Source organism: Miscanthus floridulus, chromosome 18, assembly GCF_019320115.1.
Source record: "Miscanthus floridulus cultivar M001 chromosome 18, ASM1932011v1, whole genome shotgun sequence".
Taxonomy (NCBI): domain Eukaryota; kingdom Viridiplantae; phylum Streptophyta; class Magnoliopsida; order Poales; family Poaceae; genus Miscanthus; species Miscanthus floridulus.
This window is the reverse complement of record NC_089597.1, coordinates 111135118-111144889: the sequence shown is the minus strand read 5'-3', so window position 1 is coordinate 111144889 and position 9772 is coordinate 111135118. Positions and strand designations below refer to the sequence as shown.

Sequence of the window (9772 nt, the reverse complement as noted above, 5' to 3'; positions counted from 1 at the left end):
GGGAAGACCATGGCGTCGGTGTGTCCAGCGTGGCGATGTCCTCATCATCCTCCCCTTCTTGAATTAGAGTTGTCCTCGACTCCATCTTGACGATGTCCTCATCATCCCCTCCTTGTAGAATTGGAGTCGTCCTCGACTCCATCCCATCATCATCGAACTCCTGCAAAAGGTTAGTGACAGCAGGCAATGCACCAGACATAAAAGGTTGACAAAACATAGTATAACATGGTGCATCAGGATTATCACATAACTCAGCAGTAGCAGGAGTTGTAGCAAGAAAAGCACCTCCTTTTAACTTAATCCCATTATTTTTAGCAATGTCTGTTGGAGGTTTATTTTTGATCTCATTAGCATGTTTAATAATATCCGTAGGAGACAAAGGCAGCAATGTAATTTTCTTGTCCTTATGTATGATAGTGTATGTATTAGTTCTACCATGGTGTAAAGCATCATTATCAAATTCCCATGGGCGACCTAACAAAATGGAGCAAGCTTGCATAGGGACAACATCAAAATCAGCAGTATCATGATAAGAGCCTGTGAAAAAGCTAATGCGTGCTGATTTAGTTACCTTAGTCTTAGCACTATTATTGAACCATTGAAGTTTATATGGATACGAATGTTGTCGTGTGGTCAAGCCAAGCTTATCAACCAAATCTGAACTCACCAAGTTGTTGCAACTCCCGCTATCAATGATAGTGAGAACACGACAACCCTGCACAATGAGAAACATGTGGAACAAATTGTGGCGTTGGATCTTCATCTCTTCTTCATGTCCCACACGTGTACTCAACACACGCTGCACAAGAAGGCTAGGGTAGTCCGCGGCAGCAGCCACAGAGTCAATGGTGATGGCCTCCTTGTCTTGATCGCTCTCGGTGGGATCTGCATCAATGTTAGCAGCAAGGGCTAAATCATCTTCAACATCACTAGCACTTACATATCCATCCTCGGTAGCAATGAAAGCGCGACGACTGGGGCATTCCTTCATGACATGTCCCATGCCTTTGCATCGGTGGCAAATGATTTTAGAACTAGACGAGGAGGAGCTAGTAGAAGCACCCGGAGTGCCACCTTTCTTGAGCTGTGGAAACTGCACATTAGACAATTTACTTACCCCAGAAGAAAATGGAGGTGGAGACGACTGTGGTGCAACAGGAAGCTTGGGCGTCTCCGGCTCGGAACGCTGCTGAAAAGTCCTCCCATTGTTAGACCTGAAAAGCTGGTGTTGTTTGCGTCCCTGTACTTCTCGTTCTGCCTTAATAGCAAGATGATACAATTGGGAAAAATTGCGCCATTCTTTGTAATCAAGTATGTTCTGTATATCATGGTTTAAACCACCAAAAAATCTAGCACTAGCATCATGATCATCTTCATTTATACCACAACGTGCTAAACCAATAAGCAATTCTTGATAGTATGCTTCTACTCCTTTATCACCTTGTTTTAAAGTTTATAGTTTCAAACGTAAATCACGTTGGTAATAAGGAGGAACAAAACGAGATGTCATACGTTGCTTTAAAACATTCCAAGTTTGTGGCACAGCAGCAGCATTATTGGCATTGCAAAGATCACTCCACCAGAACAAAGCAAAATTAGTAAACTCACTAGTAGCAAGTCTAACTCTATGCTCAGCAGGAACATTATGAGAATCAAATTTTTGTTGAACAGCAAGCTCCCAATCTAAATATGCCTCTGGATCAACATTACCAGCAAAAGGAGGTAGACTAAATTTAATTTTAGCAAAAGGATCATTATTACCATGATTATTACCTGCCATACCGCGACGATTGAAGTTGAGGCGGCGACGGGCACCACCGTCAGCATACGCATCTTCATCACCAAAAGCATCCATATCTTCATCATCAGCACGATAAGGTGGAGGGCGTTGCTCAAGCTGTTCAATGCGGGGTGACCAGATTGTTCACGTTGCGCGTCAGCTCGGTCATAAGATTACGTTGTTCAGTCATGAACGTTGCAAGCTCGCTCTTGGACACGCACTCATTGAAGTCCGTCGGAGTTCCTGCCATGGTTAGAAGATAGAAAAAGACAACACCAAAGTATTATCCCTATCAACTAAAAGGAAACAAGTGGTGGTGATGGTGGTGAAAGTGGAATGCAAAATCACAAGCGGCTTACCACCGTCTTGCCTATATTCTTACCAACGCCAAACAGGAGCAAGACCAAAGTGGCGAAGCAATCTGTTGTTGAGCGTGGGTAACAGTTGCAAGATGAACCTGTGCTGACAGAAGAATATGTGGAGCTATGGGTAGGCACACAATATGACAGCAAGGATTAGCAATTAACGAGTGCAGAGTAGCGATTGTTCAATCTGGATCCAAAGTACAAATTACAGGTGCTGGCTAAGACGTGTCGAGACGTAGCGCAACAAGGTGAAAACAAAGGACGATCGAAAGAACTCACAGAACAAGCAAATAGCCCGGATTTCTCCTTTTTTCTGAATTTTTCCCGGATTTTGCCAAAAGGCACTAGTAGGAAACAAACTTTTTTTTTCACTATTTTTTTTATACTTTTCTCCGAACAAGGATCACAAAAGATGCAACCACAAAAATTGGCACCTACAACTGAGGTGGGATGTGGTCTACAGAAATTCAGCACGTTCTCTGAAAAGCGTGCAAAAACTTTGACAATTTTTTTTCTATATTTTCCCGAATTTTTTTGGCAATTCTGATGAAACCAAACAAGGCGAAGCCAAGTTTGGGTCGGGTCCAAATGGTGTCAAGAAGCTGCTGAAAAAATTTCAGATTTTTCTGATAAACGAGCGAAAAGTTATGCCTGTTTTACCGAAGGTATCTCAAGGTATGTTTTCTGGGAGGCACAACACGGCGGCGGCAGTTAGGGCAAAGCGTCCCTAAACTCTAACACCGATCACAGCAGTAGGTATTCGCCTGATGATATAAGGAGGGCTGCGATGCAGGCAAAATAAGAGCGGCTGGCAACCTATCTAGGGTTTGCGCGGCGGCGAGAAGTTACACAAGGCGGCTAGCGGGGCAAGTCGAGTAATGTGGTGGCTTCGACTTGTTGTTTGGGAACGGTGGATGGGATAGCGGCGGAAAACAAAAATCACAGCAACGGGCGATTGAACTACGACCACGAACACAATCCTAAACCAGCAACAATACAGGCCCGATCTTCCGAGAGGTAGCCGGTAAGTTCGATTTGTGGAGATCTCGACGTTGGCGATCCGGCTTCAAATCAGACACGATTCGAACCCTGCAACCGTTACACCACTGCTCCGTTGGTTATCAACCAAGCACAACTTGATTGACCTCGCCAAGAAGGCTTTTCCTGCAAGCGAATCGAAGAGCACAAGCAAGAAGGTAAAACACGCAATCTGAAATTGCACATATGAATGACGCGAATATCAATAGAGGGTTCAAGAACTCGGTTCCAAAGGACTAATCGACACAGTGGAGGAGATTAAGAACGGGGGCCCTGGATCAGTGTAAAAGGATTTGTCACCACAGTTACAATGAACGATTCAGTTTCTCGATGGAAAACTAAACTCTAAACAAAACCCAATTGTGTAGCAGCGGCGGCGGCTGTGTTTATAGTCTAAGACTCGACCTACGGTTGGGGACGGCCAGGGGTTGGGCGCCCACAACTTGGGCTTAAGGCCCGACACGATACATGGCCAAGTTGGCCCAAATAGGTGGCGCAGCACCTTGCCGTGGTCACACAGAATAATCCACGAACCTTCTGGAGCTGGGACCAGATCCAAAACGACGACGTCGTCGTCCCCTTTCCAACGCATCCAAGAACGGCCCGTTTCGATGTCGTATGAGAGAGTTATGACCGAAACAGTGACGACGTGTCTACTGAATCCGAGGGCGACGTGGCAGTTGAGTTGGAAACGAATTGCAACTTGGGGAAGACCATGGCGTCGGTGTGTCCAGCGTGGCGATGTCCTCATCAAGATCCCAAATATCAAACATTGTCCGCTGCATCAGACAGTTCTGTTGCCACAACTGGATGCGAGTCAAGCCCTCATGATACCCTATCCTCAGAAGCAGTGTCCTCCTCATAATGGCATCAAGTACTCTAGCAGTGAGAGTAAGATCACTGGGTGTCCTGCTTGATCCCTCGCCGAATGGCTCTATGAAGCAGTGGCGGACTAGATCTGTAGGGGGCACCATCCCGCCATGAGGACATCTGGGGGGCGCTGTCTGTCCATAGCAAACCTCATGTAGCCGGACGGGCTGCTCCTAAAGCCTGAGTATCTCTCTGACCCTGGTGCTCGTCAGCCTGTAATCTCTGCCACTGAATGCAAAGTGTATGAATCTGTGTTACAGAGATGCTGGCCAGCGTCTGGTCAGCACTGACCGGACGCGTCCGGTCGTGATTTTTCCTCTCTGGAACCTTACTAGAGTCAACCGGACGCTGGCCCTCAGCGTCCGGTCACTTGACCTCTCAGCGTCCGGTCGCACCAGAAGAAAATACCTCGGTCAAATGAACTGACCGGACCCTGAGCCAGCGTCCGGTCACACCGGAGCCAGCGTCCAGTCAGTATTTGACCCTCTATTCACTTCCAACTCTCGATCATACGTGAATGAAGTTTGCTCCATTGGATCTAAGGGCTATTTTGGAGCTACCTAGTGCTTGATTTAGCAAGTGTGCACCACACCTAACTCACTAGACTCACCTAGGTCAAGCTACCCGTCCATACCCCCTTAATAGTACGGCCAAAGGAAAAACAAAGTCCTAAACTACTCTAAGTGTCTCTTCAACTCCAAACGACACTTAGAACTAGTTCATCCTTAACCTTGTCGTCCATCCTTTGAAAACCGAAATGATTTCCATCGTAGGGGCATGACCACCATGATTGCCCAATCGATCTCCATTACCGTGACCTAACTTAATTGCCTCTGCAAAACACACGTTAGTCACAGTAATCACGTATTGTCATTAATCACCGAAACCCAACTAGGGGCCTAGATGCTTTTAGACCGACTCATGGCTTTCTGACGGGCCGATTTGTCTCTTTGCTCCTCACTTGTTCGCCGCCATTGGCAGACGATGCCGTCAGAAATCAGTGCGAGAAGCTATCACCAACAGAAGCTATCAGTGACATCCAAGGGCCACACACCGCCGAAGTCCTCTGTGACTATGTCGTCATATGGGAAAAGGTCGTCGGGGTGGATCTTGACTACCTTACAAGCAACAGGTTCATCTGGCGCTGGACTGTAGATGGGACATACTCTGCTTCCTCTGCATACAGAGCCTTCTTCATTGGAATGACATCCCTTAGAGGCGCAAAGGCGCTATGGAAAGCTCGGGCTCCGCCCAAGTGCAAGTGATCGACTTTGGATAGCGATGAGAAGGAAGCGTCGCGGACTGCGGGATGATGATGTATGGGCTCTCTGTGACCAGGAGCAGGAAACAACGCAGCACCTGGCGGGAGTTTGTGTGTTCGCTAGAGAAGTGTGGTACAGGGTGCTTGCACCCATCGACCTTGATCATCTCGCGCCACAGCCTAGGACATCATTTCTTGATTGGTGGCTGCAGAGCCGACACCAGCTCAGGGACGGCGCGTCGCAAAGGTTTCGACTCTCTCATAATCCTTGGAGTGTGGTGTCTCTGGAAGGAGCGTCGCGGTTGCTATCACTGTTGAGGAGGAAGCGGATCGCTGGTCTTAGGCGGGGTACTGCCACCTCGCCGCGCTATGGGCGACCACATATAGCGGTTGATCCTCGACTGCCCAAATCGTCGCAAAATTTTCTTTTATGTAATATCAGTTTAGTTGCGCCGCTGCTAGTTGCATGGTTAACTCTGTTTAGCCATAGAGTGCCACTCGCGTCCTAGGCCAACCGGCGTTTACCTTTGTAACAACTCCTTTTCCTACTTTATGATATACATGCCAAGCATATGGTCGCGAAAAAAAACCATATAGGACCTATATCGTTGTAATGTTGCTGCAACACTGTACAATTCAATCCACCAAAGTATTCCGCTAAATCCTGACTCATCAATCCAATGCTGTGTCATAGACACCACCACGAAAACACTGTACACAGGGCCTCTCCACATCCGCCGGTAGACACCGCTCCACGCTCTGGTCACCTCAAAATAGCAAGGGCCACGCACGCCACATTCGCCAAGGATCTGTTTTTTGTATCACCGTCAGGAGCGTGTGCAAAGCCGTCGTACAACCTCAAGATGATCTCTTCGCTTTTCTAATAAGCCGCCACCAAAATCTGAATCAACTACACCACCAGCACACACCAGAAGCCTCTGGAGACACTATGCACATGATCACCATTGTAAGAGCATGCCGGCAAACCATTCACTTGCGCCTTCTCTCGATGAACGAAGACCCGCACCAAAGTAGCCCCGGCTATATATTCCGGGCGCTACGCCATTACAAGCTCTTTGCTGACACATTGTTGTTGTTGCCACAAGCACCGTCTTCTGACATTGTACCGCATGCACCGAATTAGCTAGCCCCCTCCTAAGCAGAGTCGGCCACCGTTAATCCACTACAAGCAACCTAGCCAGCACATGTGTGCCACACATATTTTTGGTTTTCCCATCTCATGTAGGGATAGGCGTATAATTAATTAGTTTTAATTTATAAGAGGGTGCATCCAGAGAAGCGTCAATGATGGTATGTCGCGGTTGCCACTGCGAGTACGTACGGCCGGTGATGACTGACGAGGGGCTCTCGCTCTCGCTTACCGGCCGGCCGCGTGCAGACTGCAGAGGCACACTGAATCATTTGGTCCGGCACATGCCGTGTACGTCGACCTGACCATGCGCCGTTGTACCCTCCCCCCCCCCCCCCCCCCCCCCCCCCCCCCCCCCTGTACTTTGGTCCTGCCTGCTTACTGGATGTACATGCATGCATATGGACTTGATTGCGCTGAATTCGCGCAGCAAAGGTGGTCACACCATTTACCATACTGGGCCAAATTCCATCTGGTCCTCGAGAGAATTTCGAGATGTTTAAAAAGGAAGGAATCGAAGCCTGATTTCGACGGAATTTCGTGGCGTTGGAACTGCCATCTTTTCATCATATATGGAAAAGTGCTACTGTTGTTGTTTAGCTTTTGTTTTCACGGGCTGAAAAAGAAGCCGACTTTTTTTCACCCTTTGAGTAGGGCGTAGGCCCTTCGATTCTCCATGACTCTGCGTGTTTGTTCCTATTCATTTGTTGCCTTTTGATGATTTCAACTTTGATGGGTGAAGCTGTTAAAGCGAAGGAAGGAATTGTGGAGTTCAACTTTAACTACTTTGTTCGGGGCTGGAAATTACTCACTAGGAGCACTATTAGCAGCCCGCATGCATCTTGTCAGCCTAGGCTTTGCGTAGGCCGGTTTTAGGCCCAAAAGGCTCTCTGGCTTGACAACCCACTTTCGGCTTTTGTCACCATGAGATAACGAGATAACTAGGCCTAGTGTTGTAGGCCCAACCTGGGAGTAGTAAAATAGTATGATTCGAGTAATTTCGGCCCGTCCAATCCGTCCGAGCAGCAGCCACAACAACAGCTCGATCTGACCGAGCGATCGTGATGCACTTTTTTTTTTTTTTCTGAAAGAACGGCATAAGCTTTGCCGCGGATTTTAGTAGAGGATATAAAGAGAAAAAAGAGCAAATACAACTCCCTATTTACCCCCAGCGTCATCTGCTAATCAAAACGGAAACCAATAAAACGGCAGAAAAAACAACTATACAGGTAAAAAGACTTAGACTAGGGACACTCCGAAAACAAAAACTCTGGCCCAACTGAAGAAGAGGTCTACTGCTAGTTCGCCATACTATGAATTGGAGCCGTAGCCAAAGAAAACTGACTTATATCATCTTTGCACAAACTTGCGACTTGTCTTGGGCTCAAACTTTTTTCGTTGGAAAGTTCGCCTATTCCTTATTCCAAAAACGTGATGCATTCCAAAATCCGAAAGAACTGCCGGAGCCGTGGAAGAATCGATCAAATCGTCGCCATGGGAAGCAGAAGCAGCAATGACTTGCGCGGCTCCGCCAGCTGGTCGGAGTTGCGGGCGGACGTCCTGGTCACGGTCCTCAAGGGGCTCGCGATCCGTGACCTGTGCCGCGCTGGCGCCGTGTGCCGCTGGTGGAACGCCGCGTCGTCGTCCGTCCGGGCCCAGCACCGCGCGTTGTCGCGCCCCCGCACGCCCTGCTTGCTCTACGCGGCGGCCGCTGGCCCATCGTCGCTGTCCGACCCGCCGGCCGCTTCCGCCACGCTCTTCAGCGTCACGAACGGCAGGTCCTACTCCGTGCCGCTCGCCGCCGGCGCCTCCATCCGCGAGGGCTTCTGGCTGGGCGCCTCGCACGGCTGGCTCGTCACGGTGGACGACCACGCGGAGCCTCACCTCGTGAACCCGGTCACCGGGCAGCGGATCGACACCCTCCCCTCGGTGGCCACCGTCGAGCAGGTGCGGCGCGTGCACGACGAGGGCGGCGCCGTCGTCGCCGACACGTACACGGTGTACCAGTACGACTCGTCGCTGTGGGTGTACGATCCCGCCAACGCGGCCACGACGCTGGACGCGCGTGAGCTCATCGACTACCTCTACGTCCAGGCGATCATCTCGTCGGACCCATCGGACGGCGACTGCGTCGTCGTGCTCGTCTACTGCCCAGATTACCAGCTGTGCTTCGCGACGCCGGGAGACGCGCACTGGACGTGGATACGGCCTCCGACGGAGAACACCCAGTACTGCGACTGCGCCTTCGACGGCGACGGCAGGACGCTCTACGCGATGCGCCACGACGGCGCGATCCACGCGTTCGACCTCCTCGGCCGGCCGGCGCTCGAGAGGGAGGTCGTGCTCCGTTCTCAGGTCCAGGGCGGGAGGACAGCGACCAACTACCTCGTCCACGCGCCATGGCTACGCGGCGCCGGCGGCTGGCTTCAGGTGTGGAGGAGGATGGGCGCCACTGAGCCTGTGACGCCAGCTGCGGTGGCACAAGAATCTGCGTGGCGGACAGAATCGATCACGGTTTATCAGGTGGATCTGGCCGCGCAGACGCTGGTTGAGATCAAGAACCTGGGCGATCACGCCCTGTTCGTGGGGTGCAACTACTCCTTCGCTCTCTACTACACGGACAATGAGGAGCATTATGCACTCTACTCGCCGCAGTGCCCAAGGGACATTGGTATCTACAATGTGGGTGATGGCAGCTTTCACCAAGTCCAAACTCCTTGCCCATGGTTGAATTGGCCCCTTCCCACCTGGATTATGCCAAGTCTTCACTACAAAGGATAGCACATCCCTTCTACTGTCTATTTAATTTGTACAACCCCCATAAACTCGTGCAGTCGTGCTCCTGCACGTACGGGCTCTATAGTTGCTGTATATGTGATGGTAAGTTTTATTTGGTCCTTGGACTAGACATTAATTAGATCTGTGTCTTTATTGGCAAAGACTTCATACTCGGCGCATCGCATGGCCACCTGCCCTATCTCCCTCCCCACGCCCGCGCCGGCTAGGTCGTCTTCCACCTCACGCATCTTCCCCAACTCCGGCGGCAGGTTCAGCGGCGGTGAGGTGTGTCCTCCTCCTCTCGCGTTCAAGCACTCCCGAGTTAGGGTCCCGACGGGCCCCTCTCTTCTTCCTAACTCCAGTGGACTCAGAAGAGAAGGGGTTCAGGGGAGGCAGGGCGTCCAGACGGTGGGAGGGCGGCTTTAGGGTCCTGGCGGTGGTGGAGGTGGCCGGGCCAGGTAGGGGCGAGGGCGCCCATGGCCATGGCGGCGATGGGAGGGGGATGGGAAGGAGGAGGTCGCCGCAGGCGG

General features: G+C 50.6%; 1 protein-coding gene across 1 annotated transcript; it reads left to right on the top strand.

Annotated features, from left to right (window-relative positions):
- Positions 1-7958: 7958 nt before the first annotated feature.
- On the top strand, positions 7959-9245 carry LOC136524379 (F-box only protein 7-like). The gene has a single exon (XM_066517777.1). The coding sequence runs from the start codon at positions 7959-7961 to the stop codon at positions 9243-9245; it is 1287 nt and encodes a 428-aa protein (XP_066373874.1).
- The last annotated feature ends 527 nt before the right edge of the window (positions 9246-9772 follow it).

Excerpts from the sequence above, each read along its gene's own strand:
- LOC136524379 (XM_066517777.1), top strand. The coding sequence starts at position 7,959 with ATGGGAAGCAGAAGCAGCAATGACTTGCGCGGCTCCGCCAGCTGGTCG.